This window comes from Aspergillus aculeatus, assembly GCF_001890905.1.
Source record: "Aspergillus aculeatus ATCC 16872 unplaced genomic scaffold ASPACscaffold_1, whole genome shotgun sequence".
In the NCBI taxonomy this organism is placed as follows: domain Eukaryota; kingdom Fungi; phylum Ascomycota; class Eurotiomycetes; order Eurotiales; family Aspergillaceae; genus Aspergillus; species Aspergillus aculeatus.
Window position 1 is genome coordinate 3,288,151 of NW_017962976.1, and position 19,994 is coordinate 3,308,144.

At 54.6% G+C, this 19,994-nt stretch overlaps 7 protein-coding genes across 7 annotated transcripts; 4 read left to right on the plus strand and 3 right to left on the minus strand.

Moving 5' to 3' along the window:
- The first annotated feature begins 306 nt into the window (after positions 1–306).
- ASPACDRAFT_110622 (uncharacterized protein) lies at positions 307–3,892 on the plus strand. Its single transcript, XM_020195491.1, has 4 exons — positions 307–733; positions 862–2,464; positions 2,518–3,066; positions 3,125–3,892. The coding sequence occupies exons 1-4, from the start codon at positions 597–599 to the stop codon at positions 3,440–3,442; spliced, it is 2,607 nt and encodes an 868-aa protein (XP_020061589.1). The 5' UTR covers positions 307–596; the 3' UTR covers positions 3,443–3,892.
- A 1,089-nt stretch (positions 3,893–4,981) lies between these two features.
- On the minus strand, positions 4,982–8,769 carry ASPACDRAFT_49446 (putative stress response protein Nst1; the record flags this gene model as incomplete). Its single annotated transcript, XM_020202248.1, has 4 exons — positions 4,982–5,490; positions 5,545–5,658; positions 5,711–7,600; positions 7,671–8,769. The coding sequence occupies 4 exons, from the start codon at positions 8,767–8,769 to the stop codon at positions 4,982–4,984; spliced, it is 3,612 nt and encodes a 1,203-aa protein (XP_020061590.1).
- A 1,313-nt stretch (positions 8,770–10,082) lies between these two features.
- On the minus strand, positions 10,083–12,070 carry ASPACDRAFT_56634 (uncharacterized protein; the record flags this gene model as incomplete). The annotated part of the gene is made up of 7 exons (XM_020203155.1): positions 10,083–10,244; positions 10,295–10,573; positions 10,633–11,451; positions 11,504–11,642; positions 11,701–11,740; positions 11,795–11,826; positions 11,883–12,070. 7 exons carry the CDS (start codon positions 12,068–12,070, stop codon positions 10,083–10,085), a joined length of 1,659 nt encoding a protein of 552 aa, XP_020061591.1.
- A 415-nt stretch (positions 12,071–12,485) lies between these two features.
- On the plus strand, positions 12,486–13,256 carry ASPACDRAFT_56635 (uncharacterized protein; the record flags this gene model as incomplete). Its single annotated transcript, XM_020203156.1, has 2 exons — positions 12,486–13,081; positions 13,136–13,256. The coding sequence occupies 2 exons, from the start codon at positions 12,486–12,488 to the stop codon at positions 13,254–13,256; spliced, it is 717 nt and encodes a 238-aa protein (XP_020061592.1).
- A 781-nt stretch (positions 13,257–14,037) lies between these two features.
- ASPACDRAFT_1884821 (FAD-dependent oxidoreductase) lies at positions 14,038–15,836 on the plus strand (the record flags this gene model as incomplete). The annotated part of the gene is made up of 2 exons (XM_020198379.1): positions 14,038–14,055; positions 14,110–15,836. The coding sequence occupies 2 exons, from the start codon at positions 14,038–14,040 to the stop codon at positions 15,352–15,354; spliced, it is 1,263 nt and encodes a 420-aa protein (XP_020061593.1). The 3' UTR covers positions 15,355–15,836.
- A 1,781-nt stretch (positions 15,837–17,617) lies between these two features.
- Positions 17,618–18,450, plus strand: rho2 (putative Rho GTPase Rho 2; the record flags this gene model as incomplete). The annotated part of the gene is made up of 5 exons (XM_020200514.1): positions 17,618–17,622; positions 17,680–17,758; positions 17,824–17,829; positions 17,909–18,100; positions 18,127–18,450. The coding sequence occupies 5 exons, from the start codon at positions 17,618–17,620 to the stop codon at positions 18,448–18,450; spliced, it is 606 nt and encodes a 201-aa protein (XP_020061594.1).
- Positions 18,451–19,149: 699 nt separating this feature from the next.
- ASPACDRAFT_38826 (mitochondrial 54S ribosomal protein mL40) lies at positions 19,150–19,882 on the minus strand (the record flags this gene model as incomplete). Its single annotated transcript, XM_020200515.1, has 2 exons — positions 19,150–19,487; positions 19,648–19,882. 2 exons carry the CDS (start codon positions 19,880–19,882, stop codon positions 19,150–19,152), a joined length of 573 nt encoding a protein of 190 aa, XP_020061595.1.
- Positions 19,883–19,994: the final 112 nt, after the last annotated feature.

Below are 19,994 nucleotides of genomic sequence, written 5' to 3' on the forward strand. Positions count from 1 at the left end.
TTATGGTTTTATGGGTATGTGTTTTTTTGGCGGTGACCTGATAATTACTACTGTACCGTACTTAGCTCTTTCTGCCACATGCTTTTTATTAGATGTGGGTGGCGCAGTACATTCATGCGCTGGTAGATAGATTGGTTGAGTTCTGTTGGGTCCAATAGGCTGGAATCGAGGAATTGAGTGTATAGAATGATTGATCCGAATCATGATAAGAAACCTAGAGCGGTTAGCCTGCCTCGTGCCCCGTGACGTACGATCCCGCCGGGTGGTTCGTTTACATAACCCGAGCCCAGCCCATTCATTTACTTACTGTCCCGGACAGTCAGTCTCCCAGTCCTGATCGCATGTCCGCATTCACCTTCCCCGGCTTCTCGCTCATTTCCACCCTCGATTCTCCTGTCTATCAACCGACAGCCGTCTAATCTCGTGTATTCACCTTCGCGCATTTAACGAACCCACTATCTCCGTCATTGAAACCCTTGCTCCGGCCTCCCCTCCCCCTTTCCGGCCAGGTGTTTACCGCTCCGACTTTCTTAACACCAAATCGAATCGCCCCCCTCCCTTCCCTCACGCCTCCCCATCCACACAGAACAACCAACATGGCTACCCCGGTAGCACCCCCCGAAGACCAGACTCGTCTCCTCGAGGAGGCATTGGGCGTGGTGCGTCAACAGTCGCAGATGATGCGGAAATGTCTAGAGACCCCCGGCAAATTAATGGATGCGCTGAAATGCGGGTGAGCTCCCCTCCCTCCCCAGGCAGCAATGGGAGGACCAATTGAACATGCGAACACCCAAGCATCGCGCAACACGCACAAGCAACCAACAAGCTAACCCAGTTTTACACCTCCCTTGTTATCGACAGGTCTACATTAGTTTCCGAGCTCCGCACCCCTAGTCTAGGCCCCAAGCAATACTACGAGTTATATATGGCGGTCTTCGACGCCTTGCGACACCTCTCCGTATACTTGAAAGAAAACCACCCGGTCAACCACCTGGCCGACCTGTACGAGCTCGTCCAATATGCCGGCAACATCATCCCGCGACTCTACCTCATGATCACCGTCGGGACGGTGTACATGTCCGTGGAGGACGCCCCCGTCAAGGAGATCATGAAGGACATGATGGAGATGAGCCGCGGCGTGCAGCACCCCATCCGCGGCCTGTTCCTGCGGTACTACCTCTCCGGCCAGGCGCGGGACCACCTGCCGACGAGCGCCGGGGACGGGCCCGAGGGCAACCTGCAGGACTCGATCAATTTCGTCCTGACCAACTTCGTGGAGATGAACAAGCTGTGGGTGCGCCTGCAGCACCAGGGCCCGTCCCGCGAGCGCGAGAAGCGCATGCAGGAGCGCCGCGAGCTGGAGTTGCTGGTCGGCAGCAACGTTGTGCGCCTCAGTCAGCTGGTCGATCTCGAGGGCTACAAGTCCGGCATCCTGCAGGCGCTGCTGGAACAGGTCGTGCAGTGTCGGGATGTGTTGGCGCAGGAGTATCTGCTGGAAGTGATCACAAAGGTCTTCCCGGACGAGTTCCATCTGCACACCTTGGACCTCTTGCTGTCGGCGATCTCTCGGCTCAACCCGCACGTGGACTTGAAGAAGATCGTGATCGGTTTGATGGACCGCCTGTCGAGTTATGCTGCCCGCGAGAGAGAGGCTTCCGCGGACCCGGAGGCACGGAAGCTGAAGGAGGAAGAGGCGGTTACCAAGTTGCTCGAGAATCTCAAGGTGTCCGAAGAGAAAGAGACGAAGGCGGAGGAGCCGGCGACCGACGCAGAGGCAGCCCAGGAGAATGGTGTCGAGCAGACCAAGAAGGACAGCGAAACGGCGGAGGAAGGCGAGCAGAAACCAGCGAATGGCGATGCAAAGGCACCCGAGGCCATCCCTGCCGATATCAAGCTGTATGCCATTTTCTATGATCAAGTGGTCAATCTGATCAAGAGCCGCGGCCTCCCGATTCAAGACACCATGGCGCTTCTTCTGTCGCTGGCCAACCTAGCGCTCAACACCTACCCCGACCATCTGGAATACGTCGACCAGGTCCTTGACTTCGCGGCGAAAGAAACAGCCGCCTACACCGATCACGCCGACCTGCACTCCGCTCCTACGCAACAAAATCTCCTGCAACTTCTCACCGCTCCTCTCCGCTCTTACGTTTCGATCTTCACGGCCTTGGCCTTGCCTCATTACATCCCACTTCTGACCACCCAGTCTTACCCCACGCGGCGATCTGTCGCGGGCGAGATCGCTCGCAGCCTCCTCAAGAACGGAACCCCGATCACCACCACAGAGAACCTCGACCGTGTTCTGCAGGCTTTAAGAGTCTTGATCAAGGAAGGGACCCAGCAGTCCATGGGCTATCCTGGGTCTCAGCGACGAGGGGAGACGGAGGAGACCATTGAGGAGCAAGGGTGGCTTGCGAGATTGGTACATTTGATCAAGGCAGACGACAACGATACGCAGTTGAAGGTTTGTTCCTCGTTTCTTCTCTTCCCACAACAGTGCCCTAATGCATCTTGCAGCTTCTTCAAGCGACTCGAAAAGCTTACCTGGACGGCAACGAGCGCATCCGCTACACCACACCAGCTCTGATCACCTCGTCGATACGCCTGGCGCGCAAACTCAAGGCTCGCGAGCACTACGATGACAACTGGCAGTCGCAGTCTTCGGCGCTGTACCGCTTTATGCATCAATGCGTCAACAACCTCTACCAACGCGTGAACCCCGGGTGCGCCGACCTAGCGCTGCGGCTGTTTGTGATGTGCGGTGAGGTGGCCGATCAGACGGGCTTCGAAGAGTTCAGCTACGAGTTCTTCGCCCAGGCGTTTACGATCTACGAGGACTCCATCAGCGACTCCCGCGCGCAGTTCCAGGCCGTATGCATCATTGCCGGGGCGCTTCACGGCACGCGGGGATTCTCGAAGGAGAACTACGACACGCTCATCACCAAGGCGGCGCTCCATGGCAGCAAGCTGCTCAAGAAGCCCGATCAATGTCGCGCCGTCTATCTGGCCAGCCATCTCTGGTGGGTGGTGGAGAACCCGCAACGGGGCGAGGAAGACGCGAAGAACGTACGTTGCCTGCCTGTTTTCATCCCCACCTCGAACCAACTAATTGAGAATATTACAGCTCTACCGTGACGGCAAGCGCGTCCTCGAATGCCTGCAACGGGCCCTCCGCGTCGCCGACGCCTGCATGGACACGGCCGTGTCCGTGGAACTCTTCGTCGAGATCCTGAACCGTTACGTGTACTATTTCGACCAGCAGAACGAAACCGTGACCACCAAATATCTGAACGGGCTGATCGAGCTCATCCACTCCAACCTCCAGACCGACAAGGACGAGCCCAACCCCAGCCTCGAGGGCCCCAAGCGCCACTTCCAACGCACGTTGGAATACATCCGATCCCGGGATTACGAAGGCGTAGTCACGGAACCAAGGCAGTAAGGGGGGACTGAACGACCTGTATGAATGAGAGACGCGTCTACATTACTATTATTCTGATTTAAAGCCTCGATTCAACTTTAAACCACCCACTTCTTCTGATACAATCCTCTCTTTCTTTTTGTTCGTGTCGTCTTAGCAACCTGTGTCTATCTTCTTCCTCTACAAGACTATTTATGGCCTGTAAGATTCCCGTTTTCGTACTTTGAGTTGGTTTCGATGGTTGAGAGTACGGGGGGATTAGGGGGGTTTAGGGGGGGCAGGGCGGAGGTCTTTGTTCTTCGATCTGCGTGTATCATCATCAGAACCGTCAACATCAACATCATCAACAACAACAACAACCAAGAAGTATCCACCTTACCTATTATAAATCCCTGTGTGATTGGATAGATTGCAAGTCCCCTGGCGACAGGGATGTACAGTACTCTATCAACCCATCCATCATTTTTGTACAGTACAGTAAGTAAAGTAAGTACAGTACATATCTTCTCTCAATCGTAAACCTCAGATCCGAGAAATACCTCATCAAGGGACATACCACCTCCCACCTTCCTTGACAGGTGGGTACGGGGAGGGCAGAGCATGGCAAGCGCAGCGCAGGAGAGCAGGGAAGCAACAGCCTCGTTTGTGGAAAACGAGAGGGAGAGGATCCCTCCGCCAGCAGCGCAAGGGTAAGCGTTGCTGTAACTGTACCCCATCGTTATCTTCCCACCTACCCCCAATACTACACTGATAAGTGGAATCCAAGGCAAGGCCTGGAAAGTAGGCTAGACTGTATTCCCAGATCCATGGCACATAGTCAAGCACCGCTTCGCAAGCACCGCACCACACCGCAAGCACTACAGTGTACACAGCAAAGCACAGCAAAGCACAGCAAAGCACAGCAAAGCACAGCAAAGCACAGCAAAGCACAGCACAGCAGCATCGACCCCACGCAAACTGAACATACAACCGCAACCACAACCGCACACAAACGAAACGCCTAACCCCATCCCATACATCCCATCCTACATACAACACATATTTACAGGAGCCAAATCTCGAGATCGGAGATGAATTTTTAATCGACTCGAAACAAGAAGTTTATGGATCATAGCATTAATGTTTTGGTTTGGGTTAGGGTTATCACTTCCTATTTTACGGGAACGGGAACGGGAACAGAAGGCTGATAGAGGATGTGGTATGATCTCATCTGATAAGACAGAGTGGCATGTCACCCGAGGGGGTTTGTGGGGGTAGGGATTCAGGTTCGGGATAGGGGAGGATATTTATATCCATCGTAACAAAGGTAGGTGAAGTTGGTCTCGAAGAGTCAGACAGGAAGAAGGGTTTAGGACAAGAGGGAAAAACAAACAGATTGAACAACACGACGCTTTACGTGATCAAGTGATGAATGATGAAGTCATGAGGATGAGGATGCAAAATGAGGTACAGTACGGAGTATCGGACATGGTCGAAAACAACAATAAACGCCTTTGGTCTTGCCCACAAACCATACAGCACGACAAGAAGTTCCCGAACAACAAACAGAAACAAAAACGCCTAGAACCCGGTCGGAGGGGAGGTGTATTGCCGTAGCACCGAGGGAGGGTTATTGTTCGTCCCAATCCCAATCCCGGTCCCCGTCACCGTCCCGCTGAAGGCGGCGGCCGGGACACTGCTACTGGGGATGGGACTGCCGATCTCGCCGGGGACAATGCTACCCCTGTGACCTGAGGCGGCACTGTTGGTGTCCGGTTCGAACTTGACATACTCCCCCGTCTCGTCGCTCTTGATCGAGAACGACCCGCCGCCGTTTTGCGTGTTGCCTTCCGTGTCGCAGATGTCGAGGATCTCCTTCAGCGAGATCGCGGGCTCGGTCGGGGATTGGAGCTGCTCCACTTGCCGCAGGACGACATTCACGTCGTGGTAGCCGCCGGCGCCCTTGGAGGGGCTCGTCATGTTGAGCTGTTTACAGGCTTGAATCACCAGCAGTCGGATCGTCACAGGTCGAGAGGTGTGCGCTCGATGATGCACTGCGGGCCCGAACGCGTTGCTAGACCAACCACTCCCTAGTAATCATGTCAGCAGCTACCCACGACAGCCACGCAGTCTGGGAGACCTACCAGGTCCAGTTCCCCATGTCGGACCCCCGGGGAAGGGCGAGGTGCCGAACGGTATTTGTGACCCCCACGTACCCCCGAGGCTAGGGCTGACCGGGAAAGCACTGTGCTTGGCAACTGTGGCAACAATTAGCATATGTGAATCACATTAACCCGCTGGCATACGTACTGAGAGGGTCTGGGAACAGCGACGGGGCCGCAAAGCTAGCGCGAGTTGGCCCGGGCAGGGAACCCGGGAGTGTCGCCCCGGGAAGTGACTGGGACAGGTGCGACGCGAACGGAATGTCCGTATCGTCCAGGAGCGCACTGCTACCGAGCTGCGCACTCAGATCGTCCACATCATGCTGACTGCGACGGGCGTTGTTCGGGTCTTGTTGCGTGCTGGAAGGGCGTTTGCTGGGGCTGGGGCGGGTGATAGGAGACGGTTGAGCATGCGCTTCAAGAGGTGATCGCTCAAACGAGCTGGAAGGCTGTCGGGAGTGAGCATGAGACAAACCACTCGCCTGCCCAGAGAATGCACTGGCCATGGGCTGTTGACTATGGAATGGCAACCCGTGCCCAGGATCCAGTGGGAATCCTCGTCCAGGGGGGATAGGGCGAGAGCCATTCATCCCAATAGGAATCGGGATTCCATTGGGCGCAGGGAATCCTCGCAGCTGATTGAGAAGCGGTCCTGAGTGTGGCGGGTAGGTAGGTAACTCATGACCGATAGGAGCCCTAGAGACCAGGCCCAAGCCAGGCGGATGGGACGGCGAGAATCCGGGCGGATGGGATCGACCTAAAGATCCAAGAGGTGACAAGGGGGTTGACGGCTGAGGATGATGAAGCATAGGCTGCTGTCCATGGCCCTGTTTGGACGTAACGCTCGAGGCTCCGGACGACTGAGACGGCGCCATCGAACGAGGGGAGATGGAGACCTGCGATGGTTCGGTGCTAGCCGGCTGGGACCGAGGCGACGAGCTATGGGAGCCCTGCTGGGACGTCTGCCGGGGTCTTGACGGAGTGGGCGCCTGGGGCACTACTGGGGCAGTCGTTGAGAAGTGCGGCGACTGGAACTGGCCCGGACCCAGACCTTGGGGGTGGTTCACGTTGGCGGAGAGAGGCATCAGCCCGGGATGCGAGGTGCGTTTGGCGTGCTGGGCCTCGCTGGCTGCAACGTTCCGAAGTTGTTCCTCCCGAAGCTTGCGCTCTCGTTCCTCCTTGATCAGCTTCTCCCGCAGTTCGCGCTCCTCACGTTCCTTTTGCCGTGCTTCCTCGCGCCGCTTCTTCTCTTGCTCCTTCTGCTCCCGCTGCTTGCGTTCCGCCTCTGCCTGTCGTTCGCGTTCCTCGCGCAGTCGTCGTTGCTTTTCAGCCTCTTTGCGGGCACGCTCCGCTTCCTGGGCCTTCCGCTCCGCCTCGCGCTTCTTCCGTTGCTCCTCGCGTTTCTTTCGCTGTTCCTCGAGCTTCTTCTCCTGCTCCGCCTTGGCAGCCGCCTCCTCCGCAGCCTTCTCGGCCTCTCGCCGTGCCTTTTCCTCCTCCTTAGCCAGCTTCTGAAGCCGCTTCCTCTCCTTGCGCTTCTCTGCCTCGCGAGCCTTCTTGGCGTTTCGTTGCTCATTCCGCGATTCCTCCTCCATCAGCTCTTCAATCAGTTTCTGCTGACGCTGCTCTGCGACCTTTTCTCGGTAGGCCGTCAGCACGCGCTGCTCGAACATGCGCGCGGCAAATATCTGGAACATTCGCCGGCCCTCTTCCATGCGTTGCTCTTCCGTCATCGCATCCTGCAGGCAAGTGTCAGCTTTCACGGCATCAATACCCAGCCAATGCCCGGAGCAGACCATTTCATCTTCCTCGTAATCTTCTTCTTCTTGACTATCGTAATCTTCATCCTCTTCATCGTCATAGTCTTCATCATCCAGGGGCCCGTGATTGTGACCGCTATGGAGGGTTTGATGTGCTGCCGCGATGCCATACTGTGTGTCCTCTTCCCGCTGCATTCGACGCTCGGCCAGTTGTTCCATCATGTCAATGAAATGCTTCCCATCATTCTTCAGCAGATCGTCTGCAACCGTAAGGATTCCGTCTAGAGAAAAAGAAACGCAATCAAATCAGCATCAACCCAGATAGATCCAAGCGCTCGTGATTGTCCCTACCTTTAACAGTCAGACTATTCCCGAAGGCGAAGAAATCTGCGCGAGCCGCACGGGTTTCTTCGTCTTCGTATTCGTCGTCGCTGTACGGTTCCTCATCCTCGTCATCCTCGTCGTACTCCTCCTCTTCCAGGTCTTCGTCGTCCTCCGGTAACTCATGGATCCGGCCCCGGGAAGGGTGGTATTGGCCTTGAGTGCGCGTATGTTGACCAGGCGACCGTAAAGGAGGTTGGTAGAGCCGAGGGGGCGGGATCATCGGAGCGCCCTTTTCGAACGACCCTTGGTTGTTGTTGGCGTACTGCTCCAGCTCCTCGTAGTAAGCGTCGTAGAGCACTTCCAACTCCTCTTCAATCGCCGTCCGTTTCCTCCCGCAGACGGTGCAGCTGCACGAATGTTTCTGCTGCTCCTTCATCTTCTTCAGCACCGCGTCCTTCTCCACCTTGACCAGCTGTCGCCGTTCCTCCTCGCCCAACTCCAGCCAGAAAGTCTTGATGTTCTCGCGTTCTTCCTGCGTGGAAGTGTTCCAGATGCTGCGGTCTTTGGTCGACTTCAGGATGGTGTGCGATCCGAGGTGCGGGGGTAACGGCGGGGGGAGAGGATGCGACATGGAGATCGATGGGGTCGACAGCGGGGTGGAACTTTCGTCGCCATGCGCCTGCGAGCCCGCCCGGGTTTTCTTGCCTTTCTTCTTCTTCGACTTCCGGGTTGCTGTTGCCGCCGCCGCGGGTTGCTGACCGTCCCCACCTTGTCCGTTCACAGAGTTCCCGGGAGAATGCGACTGCGCCCGGTCGAGTGATTGGTCGTGCTCGTCGTCCTCGTGGTAGGCGTCGCCGTTCGGAGCAGGCTCATCGAATTCATGGTCATCGGACAGCTGGCCATCTGCGTTGGGTTGACTGGATCCGTTCTGCTCGGGGCCGTGTTCGTTGCCAAGCTGACGCTCCGCGGCCAGTCGGGCCGCCAGCTTCTGCCTGCGTTTCTGCTTTTTGCGATTTACCGACACGGGCTTAGAGTCTGAGGGGGAAGGTTGACGAGGGTCGGAAGGCGCATGGACATCGCCTTTCGCGGCGTGTGCAGGGATGGTCGTGGGTGCCGGCTCGGACATTGTGGGACCGGAACTCGATCGAAGCGGTTGCGGCGGTGCCATGGTGAGGTAGGTTGCTTCGGTTGTGCTCTGACGCCGACGGAGCACAGGAAGGGGGGGGAGAGGAGGCGTAGATTCAGGGTTCTGAATGGTTTCCCTAGCTAGTCACCATGCTGTTGCAACGATCCCCGGAGGGGGTAAAAAGTCAGCGAAAGGGTCCGCAAGCGCAGGAAGGCAGGAAATGGAGAAAGAGGAAGGGAGCACACGAAGCTCACCGGAAAGTCGTCGGGCGATAGTCGACAAGAGAAAGAAGGTTATGGGAAGGCAGAGAATCAAGTAGAGCCCGGTTGGGGAGGAGTGTGTTGATGGACGCGACAGTTGGGATGTGGAGAGAAGGGGCGCGCAAGGTGAATTGGTTGGAGGGTTGGAGGGTTGGAGAATTGGGTAGGGTCGGACAACGGACAACGACAAACGGAGAGCGAGCCAGGGCGGAGAGGGGTGGAAAGGACCCGGGCCGCACCAGTCGTCAACTGGGAGGGGAAGGAAGCGCGCACCGGCGGTCGGGATATAGGCGATTGCGAGGGGGGAGGACAAAGAGGGAGACCCAGACAGGAAATGAAAGCGGCGATCAGCAAGCGGGAAGTACGACAGTACGTAAATATGTCAAGAAGGGAGAAGTATCGAAATGGCCATGGAGGAGGAGGAGGAGCAGGAGGGAGATGCAGTGAGGGCACATCGGCGATACGCGCAAGATTGATTTGATTGCTGTGGTCCCGGAACAAACGTTGGCCTCTGGATGGCTGCCCTGCCGCTCGCCGACTCGCCGCAACTGGATTAGCCGCCGCAAGCGAGTCTCGCTGCCTCGCTGCCTCGCTGCCTCGCTGCCTCGCTGCCTCGCTGCCTGACTCTTCTCCTGCCTACGTTTACCGTTGAAGGACCTACTTTCAACATCAAATCATCTTCATCTCTAGTCTAGATTGACTCGGGCGAACCTGCGAACCTCTAAAGGGCTCCATCTGGTGTCCCAACTCCTCCTACCCACCACACAGACCGCCTTAATCTTACTCCCGCCACCAGGCCCGGTCTTAGCACCTTGCTTTAGGCGACTACTAGCTCGGCGTGTATTCGCGGGAAGCATGCCGGGAAAGAGAGGGGTTGGTGCTGCTTGAGTGGTCAATTGACGCACAGGAGGATAGAGTTGTTCAAATATTTTCATTCATTCATGCATCCGATGTGCCATCGACATTGGGTTCACACTAACACGGAATGTGTTATCTAAGACCTACTATGTGTTCTAAGGTCGCTGAATTCAAAGGCCTTCAGTTGAAACCAAGCTAACCAAAGATCAAGTTCTTGATCTGCTGCATCATCCCTGTGTCTTCCTCATGATCCCGCTCATACCCCACCGCAGCCCTAGCCCGGTCTTCTTCATCGAAAGCCTGAGCCGCCGTGAAGTCCATCTCAGTTGGCTGGACAAGCTTCGAACGATAATAGATCTAGAAAGGATTAACAGCAGCATTGTATCGGTTGCGGCCGACGGACGTACCTTGTAACCAAAATAGTCCATGAAGAACAACGGCGCAGCAATGTAAGTGGAAAACCAGGACTTGGCGGATCCCTTCTCACCAAAGGGAAAGCAGGCCAGATAGAACTCGCAACCTGCAATGAAGAGAACAATCACCAGCGCGAAGTACTGCAGGTAGGGGGCTGCAGGTGCTCGGAAGGGTAGTGACTGGGTGCTGATGCCCTGCGCGGCGAGGCCTCGTCGGAATTGGATGTGCGAGATGAAGATGCTGGACCACTGGAACAGGGTTGAGACGGACACCTGGTTGATGTTAGCTCAAAAAGTCGAAAACAAGTCCAAGGAGATGCAGGGTTTCGTACCAATGACGAAAACCAACTGTATACTACAGCACCCGTATCGTTGCAGTTCAGGTAGGCTAAGCCTCCCCCGAGGGCGGTGCTGATGGCCAATGATACATATGGTCGCCCGGCAGAGTCTTTCCGTCCAAACACGCCGTGGATGATCTTCATGTCCGACAAAGCTGTCAGACTACGGCTGGCAATATAAGTGCTGGTGATTCCACAGCTGATCACCGTCAGAAATATGAAGCCATTGATGATATGAGCCAGCCACATCACCCCTGCACGCTCGATGGCAATGACAAAGGGACTTCCGAGTGTGCCGCTCCCATTGACCAGGTTCTCGTCATTATACGGCACGCACATGCCCATGAGCCAGATGTTAACGACGAAGAAGGCGAACATGCGCCAAAAGACCGGATAGACGGTTTTCTTGATGGTCCGGCGAGGGTCCCGTGCCTCGCCGGCAATGACAGCGATGTGTTCTCCGCCGCCAAAGCTGAACAGGGCTTGCACAAAGGCCTTGGAAATCCCCTTGATGCCATTGTTGAGAGCACCGGGACTCCGCCAGTAGCGGAATTCAATCGCACCATGCGTGGCTGGAATCCCTCCGGAAGTCATGATGATCATAAAGAAGATCATGACCACGATGGCTAGACATTTGACAAACGACATAACATACTCGACGTGGCCGTAGAGCCGAACCCCGAATGAGTTGGCCAAGGCGATAATGACCAGGAAAATGGTGATGTATGCTGCAAGGGGGACGACCTGGGTCTGCGGCCAGAACTCAAGCACGGAAACTGCCGCTGTGATCTCAGCGGGGATACATATCACCCACTATTCATTGTTAGGCGTATCGAGGGTTATGTCCGTGGAGATGAAGGCTCACAGAAAACCAGAAGTTGATCCCCACTGCAAACCCAAATGCAGGCTCCACGTACTCGATGCATTGTCGGATAAATCCACCATGGACCGGCTTGTATGTTGTCATCTCTCCAACCGAGATATACTGTAGGTAGACGACCATCCTGTTGGCGGCGAATGGTTAGGACGTGAACAAGACAGCATCTTTTGTTGTGGACATACGCAGTGATAGTATAGGCGATGGCAATGCCACCCGGACCCGCTACGTTTGATGGTCAGATCCGTAGGTCGTGCTCAGGGCTGGGAATCATCTCACCATACTTAAGGGCTGTGCCTGTACCGACCCATCTGACACATTATGAGAGTTATTTTCTTAGCACAAATATGAGGCAAATTGGACATACAAGCCAGTCCCGATGCCTGCCCCGAAGGTCATCATCATGATTTGGCGACGGCCCAGCGATCGATGATAGCCGACATCTTCGTTGGCTCCTAGGAGCTCTGATGTGCCTTTCGCAAAGTCATCACTTTGCTCGAGATCAGCGGTGATCTCCACATTGCGTGGTTCCGCGGCTACTTTCTTCGTCGTCATGGCTGTTGGCGTCTCGTGTACTGCCGAGTTGATGAGAATGAGTCATTCGGAATGTCCTGCGACATCTTATATCTCCTACTTTAGATAGCACCGTAGAGATACCATTGGTTGTTATGCACCCATATCTAATCAATTCGGCGTGAGGCCATATACAACAAGATAAGACGTTGGACGATAGCCGAGTCACGATGTACGGCGCAGACAGCCAGTCAAAGGTCTTCGGGTTTCACATCCTGGCTTCTCCTCACTTGGTTGCGTCAGGCCAAGTAGAGCAAGAGTGGGGTGCAGAGGAGTCCAAGGCTAGCCACGACCACATTCGAGCATATAAGAGGCGATATGAATACTCTTCTGGTAACAGCAAAAGACCTTACGTCCCAATCAACAAGCATACCTTCTAGTGCCCAGAAGCATCATCATGTCTAGCAGCAAGAACGTGGTTTTCGACATCGTGGGCACTCTAGTGTCCTATGATGTCCTATTTGATGCGATCAACGAGCAGATGGGCGACCGACTCCGAGCGGAGGGCATCAAGCCAACGCTGCTAGGATACACCTGGATCGAAGTTGCAGAGCGGGAATACACTTATCTTAGCATCAGTGGCCAGTATAAGCCCTTTGCGACCTGCTTTGAGCTGCTGTTCTGGCGCATGCTGCACATGGCAGGCATCTCCGAGCCCCGAAGTTTCGCCACGGAAAAGGACCTCGAATTCATCATGGAAAAGTATGCTAAACTTGGATTGCGACCGGGCGCAATAGAATGCATCACCAAGCTGCGCGACGCTGGGTACACGGTTTGGGCTTTCACAGCTGGGGACCTGGCGAGAGTGGGGGGCTACTTCGCAGAGGCCGGTCTCGAATGGCCCGCAGAGAATCTGCTGTCCTGCGATACCCAGGGGATAGGAAAGCCTGATCTGCAAGCGTACCAGCCGCTCCTTGAGCAACTGTCACTGAATGGGCGGCCATGGTTCGCTGCCGGTCATATGTGGGACGTTTCGGCGGCTCGCTGTGCGGGGTGAGTGGTGCAGCATCACAACCGGGTTCCGAGGCTGCTAACACGTCCTAACAGTTACAAATCCGCTTATTGTTCCATTTGGGAGAAGGAGCCAATCACTGAGTTGTTTGGAGATATGGATGTCATGGCAGAGACGCTTCCCGAGATGGCTGATAAGATCATTGCAGCACAGTAACTTGAAGACGGTGTTGCTTTCATGATAACAGTGTGTCGTGGTGGGTCAGTCATGTTGGAGAACGCTGCATGTTTGGCCGAATTAAGCGTTTCTCAAGCTGTCCCAGAAGTTAGAGATAAGAATAGCAGATTCTTATCTACACTTGGAGTTGCTTTCGACGAGGCCACAGCAGTTCCGGAGTGCTTGTTCGAGCGCGAAGCTAGCTATTATGGACTGATCTGCGAGGAATTTTCCTAGCTGGGTCATTGCAAAGCGTTGGTCACTATTGTTTGTCTCGTAGCGATAGCTATGCCTTGTAAGTTGGGTGTTCTCGTAAGAGTGAAGGTTTACTTGTATCTTAGTCATGTCAGCATGTCCAGCAGAAAGATCCATGCACCGATATTTCGTACCCTTCAGACCAAGAGAATAAGACAAGTGTGAAAATAGCACCCAATGAATGAGCTCATTTCCGTCCTCGTCCTCTTCTTGGTTATGTAGTGTGGGAATCACAAGGTCTTGAAGCACAAGCGCTTCCTTTTTGCCCTGGCCTGGCACGGCGAAAGAGAGCGAACACATAGTTTAGTGGATAGTGGATAGATAACCATACTAAGAAGAAGTACCGTAACTGGACTGCGGGTAAGATCTCCCTACCCCGGACACTGGCAATGCCAGAGCTAATCCCGTTGGGGCATCACCCTCCGCGGAAACCCCCGCGGAACACCATTCCCTCCTGTCTATAAAAACAGGCGACAACCTCTCCTGCATTGCTTTCAATACATGCCAAATAAATCATCAGACTACCATGCCTGTTATTAAGAAAGTAAGTTATATTCTCTAGAGTCTTGGTAAGTGCTACTGACATCTATCTATCTAGGCTATTATCATCGGTGCGGGCCCGGCTGGCCTTGCTGCTGCACTCAGATTACATCGCGAGAACAGCATCCATGTTACAGTGTACGAGCTAAGACCTGAGCCAACTACGATTGGTGGGGCTATAGGCATATTTGCCAACGGCTTGCGTCTTCTTCAACGGTTGGGTCTGCACGACGCCCTCCTTGCCCGCGGCTCTTCCGTCGACAGATTCCATCTGCAATCACTGCAATACGGCAGCATCGGTAGCACTGATATCTCAGCCTGGGCGGCGGAAAGGACTGGCTTTGGATATTTGCGCATTCTCCGGCGAGACCTACAGAGCGTATTGTTCGACGCCGTTCATGAGGAGCAGATTCCGGTCCATCTCGATAAACGACTGACCTCGATCACGGAGAATGCATCCAGCGTGACGGTAACCTTCTCTGACGGCTCGACCGAGACGGCCGACATACTCATTGGATGTGACGGAATCCATTCCAGCGTGAGACGTTTGCATGTTGACCCGCCTTGCAAGCCCGAATACTCCGGCATTGCGGGTAGCGGTTCCATCATCTCGACGGCTGGTCTACCGGAGAAGCTTAAAACGTCGGCCAACATAATTCCCACCACCGCGGGGTTTATGGCAACATTCCCGTGTAGTGCGTCCGGGGACCAGCTCTACTGGCTGTTTTCGCGGGAGACGCCCATTCCGCACTCTGAGTCCGGCAACGAGCGGGACGGGTGGGAAGAGCGACGTCAACAAGAGATGGAGATGTTCAAGGCCACGATCAGAGCAGTGTCGAAGCCCGCTCAAGGCGAATGGCGAGGCATCCTGACTGAGTTGGTGGACCGCATGGAGGTTATCGGATTCTATCCGGTCTTCCGACTCCCGCTGGGTGGGAAATGGTATACATCTCGGACAATCCTGCTTGGGGACGCAGCGCATGCAATGCAGCCTCACGCAGGGCAAGGGGTGTCCATGGCCTTGGAAGATGTATTCTTGCTTTCACGGGTACTGCAAGAGCAGGACTGGAGCTTGGACGATGCGTTTGCCCGATACGACGCAATTCGTCGACCGCGGGTCAACGAGATCTATCAACTGGCGGCCAAGAATGGGCAAGGCCGGAAAGCCATGAACCCTCGGGCGTTGTGGCTGAAGGAAAACGTTATGTGGGCTAGTTTGAGCCTGTATCGGATTCTGGGGTTAGAGTCGTGGGGCCTGGGCCAGAAACACCTCGTTTACGACGTTGATGCGGTGGAGCTATAAGCGAGTAGTTGCAGGTTGCAGTGGTGTGGTTTCTTTGGTATCCAATGAGTCAGCGTCATGGAGTTAGCGGGATTTGGTTTGCTTGGTATCTGTCTTCTCATTGGAGTCTGTAGCAGCGTTGATTGTTGGTTGGCCAGTGATTTAAGCATATCGTATAAGTTGATTAGGGAATCCTGAGATTTGGTAAGGGAGGATGGCGGCAAACATGCGATGGGCTGCGGTGTCCATGGAAACATCCAGCCCGCCGCCCTTTCCGGCGCCCATTAGGTAAATCAGTTACAATCTGAAACTATGAATTGACAGGCCAGGCACCAAATTCAGGGTTTGTGGGCCGCAAAATGTCAAGTCAAGTCAAGTCAAGAATGTCACGGTCCGCAGTTGACCTTCATGAACGAGGGAGGGAGGCATGCACAGAGGTCGAGAGCAAGTAGTTTAGCTGGCTGCTTAAGGTGACGGGGATCCCGGATATGATGATGACACTGTACAGCCTGGGAGTATTTACTACAGACCCCGTACAGAGTTTGGAGTGAGGAGGATTGTCCGACAGGGGAACAGTGGAGTCCACATGTCTCTGATCACGAACCGCCTCTCAAGCTCTCCCGAGCTGTGGTGGTCGTGATTGACTGCTTGTAAAGTTAGTTGCTGCTAGGATAAGCACCACGGAATTGTCCGTGTTTATTTTCTCTTTTCCTCTTTCTTTAGTACATCGCTTCTCCCTCCCTACCGACCAATGGAGGATCCTATAAATATCAAGCTGCACGATCATCCAATGGTCAATTGCGGCCGCCCCTGCTCTGGGCTCCTTTTTTTTTATGGCATCCGGGCGGCACTGATAATAGTAGCCATGATTATCACCCATTTCTGGCCTGCACTGTCTGAGACAAATCTCTAACCTTAGTAACAAACGGCCGTGCGGTGACGATTCTTCAGCTGTGCCATCCCACTAGGCCGATCTCCTCCTTCCATTCAGCAGTTTGATTACCACGGAGTATGAGAGGGGGGAGGGGAGGAGGAGGGGGGAAGAAGTGGAGGGAGGAAGTGGTCCAGTCCATTTAGGGCGAGTGCTGGTGCTGGTGCTTCGGCCGGGCTGGAATTTTTTCTCGAGATTTTTCGATGGATTTCCACTTGACAAGAAGAATGACTAGTAGCTGGTGGGATAGTGGTAATCAATCAATCGATCAATCAATCAATCAGTCAGTCAGTCCATATATACTACCTCGTTTTCTCACCCGTGGGATTCATAACTACATACTTTCCTCAACCAGTCATAATTGGAGCTTTGTTCCGTGACCGTATTCGGGCCCGAGAAGGTGAGTTGCTTGTGAGATTACATGGGATTACATGGGATTACATACCATGACCTTCATTTCTTACCCGTCAGCCTCATTTGGATGGGCGACCGCCTTCCAGAATCAATCTTGGACCTGGCCATGTCTGTCTTGACTGTTTGTCTTGTCTACTCCGTACTCTCTCTGCTTTGCTCCGATTGCTGTTGTCTACCTACTCACCTACTCTTGCTCTTCTTACTCTTACGTCCTCTCTCTCTCTCTCTCTCTCTCCCTCTCTCCAGTCTTCCCCTTCTCCTCCCTCGTTCCTCTTGCTCTCTACTCCTACATCTTCCCTTCCCAATATAATGACCCTTTTCTCTTCCTCCATCGGCTTATTTCATACTTAGGGGGAGGGGACATTGACCAATCTGATTTCACTTTCTTTCCCCTCCCATCCATTATACTTTCCCCTCCCCAATCAATCAATCTTTAAACTAAACATTCGCCATCTTACACCTACGCTTACACCTACACTTACACTCACACATTGGAACTACAGAGATTTAGTTCACGGCCCTAGACAACTCCGTCACAGTCTCCTGCTTGCTTGCTGCCTGCCTGGGGGGTTTTGTTCCGTTCCGGGTTCCCGCCAGGGCTCGTCATCGCGCCCTCGCATTGATTTCCCGTTGCTCATCCCGTCCATTCCTCGCCTGCAACTCCGTCCAGGGGATCGACTTTAAAGATTCCCACTTTTTTTTTCTCTTTGGAAATCATGGCGCAACAACAACAACAAAATGACAATGTGATGCGAAGGTACGTGCAGCAGATTCGCCTTTAATCTATTTCGATCGACCTTCCTTTCCCTTGACCCTGTCTCTTCCCTCCCCTCCCCTCTCCTCTCTTTCCCCCCTCTCACCTCCGCCCGAAACGGGTGGTGCCTGGAGATCCCCCGGGATCCGCCCATCTCCCATCCCCATTCTGTGTTGGTGGTCACCATGAAGTTACCACGACGCACCCGGACAGTCGAGGTTCGCCTGGGTTCTAACGACTAGGATAGAAAGCTGGTGATTATTGGGGATGGTGCCTGTGGGAAAACCAGTTTGCTCAGCGTCTTCACGCTGGGCTACTTTCCAACGGTATGTTGTTGTCCCAACTCGAAACTCTCAAAGGATGATGTCACTGACTGATTTGTCTCATGCAGCATTATGTATGTATCGTCTACCCCCCCTCCGTCGCTCTTTTCGTGATTTGCAACAACATCCTGACCGGCGCATGATCCAACCTAGGTGCCAACGGTCTTCGAGAACTACGTAACAGATTGCCGTGTGGACGGACGGTCGGTTCAATTGGCTCTGTGGGATACTGCTGGTCAGGAAGACTACGAACGGCTGCGTCCGCTGGCCTACTCGAAGGCGCATGTGATTCTGATCGGCTTCTCGGTGGATACGCCCGATTCGTTGGAGAACGTCAAACACAAGGTTCGTGGCCCTGCTAACTTGGGCAGCAGAACGGAGCGCTGACGAGGGCTACTACGGTGCAGTGGATCGAAGAAGCCAACGAACGATGTCCCGGCGTGCCTATCATCCTGGTCGGGTTGAAGAAGGATCTCCGGGAGGACCCCTTGGCGGTCGAGGAGATGCGGAAGAAGTCGCTGAGGTTCGTCACGTCCAAGGAAGGAAGCGATATCGGCACCCAGATTGGCGCCCGCAAGTACTTGGAGTGTTCCTCCTTGACGGGTGAGGGGGTGGACGACGTGTTCGAGGCCGCCACCCGGGCCGCGCTGTTGACGTTCGACAAGCGGAAGAGCTCATGCTGCATTGTGCTATGATGTCGGACGGATCTTTCTTTTTCTCGTATTGTATGTTTGGGGGGAAAGGATGTTCTTGTTTCCAGCGAACATATTGCATGCATGCCAGCCAGCCCGTCCGCACGACCGAGATTGATTCTTCGCTTTTGTGTGTTGTTGCATCTTTTGTTGAGCCATTTTCCAACGCTCGGAGAGCCATGAGCATGGCATGTGCATATTGTGGGGGATGGTGGGACCAAAAGGTGGACAGTATGTGAAGGAGGTAGTGTGGTGGCTGTTGATTGACTTTGCATTTTCGGCGTTCGGGTGGCCTTTTTTTGTTGTTGCAGTCTTGACCTCTGTTTCATACCCTTGGAGTCGACTGACATTACTTGAGTCGACTGACATTACTTTCCTTGACGGGTTTTCGAGTCCATTCCTTTGTGTACCTGTGTATGCGTATGCATACCAGTGTCTAGCGTTAAGCTATTTGAACTTCGAGGCAGTAAATATGAGTAGTATGAGAGTTTTACCACTGCAAAGCAGGGTACCCACGGGGTAAACAAACAACACCAGATAATATGATTGAAGCAGGTATGTACTAATATACACGACAAAGAACAGTCTTAAACCCAGGAGAGCTATACTCTACACCCATATTTTCCCGCCCCCAACGCATCGAACCCCAACCTTCCATCCTGTATTACCCCAAGCCCCCCCCCCCCCGAGATTCTAAGAGAATCATTTCATAGCCTTCCACTCATGGTTCCACCCATCCCCCGGCGGGCCCTCGGTCTGCAACCGCGCGTACTCGATAGGGAACAGATCCTTGAAGATCCCCGTCTTGATCATGCTCTTCCGGAACAGCTTGCCGCCGTCGCCGGCGCCCGTGCGCAGCTCCTCGCACGCCGCCCGCATCGCCTGCCACTGCCGCTCCAGCTCCAGCGACTCCGCCCGCCGCCGCTGCGCCTGGTACAGGTGCCACGCGCGGTGGATCGTCCAGTGCCGCAGGAACCGGGTGCGGCTGAACCGGAGCGGGCGCGGGGTCAGGGGGTGGTAGAGGAAGTAGCGGATCATTGCTTTTCAGGAATTGTTAGTTTCGGTTTTGAGGGGGTGGGTTTGCAAAATTGAGGGGGAGATTGGCTGAGGGGATTGACTGGGACGATTGAGTCTCCCTTGTGGTGTATAGTGTACGGGTGTTGGGTTGGGGTGTGTGTAACGGGACCATAGGACACGTACTGATTCGCTTGTCCCGTGCGGGACCGGCGTTCTTGCGCTTGGCCATTGCGCTTGTCGTCGAGAATTGTCTGTTGTTGGTGGTGGTGCTGCTGAGGCTGGGGCTGGGGCTGTTGCTGCTGCTGCCATTGAGCCGGGTGAGAGCGGCGGCGGCGGCCGGGCGGGAGGCAGTCTGCGACAAGGGGATGCGGAAGACGTTCGCCAGGGAGGCGAGAACCGGGGAGAGTGTTGTTCGCATCTTGCGTGGCTGAGGCAAGGCGGTGCCGTGATGTTGAGGAAGAGAGTGAAGGGAATTGTTTCGGGGAAGAAAGTATCTCGCCCGGCGGAAAGTTTGGGGGCTGCGGTGCGGT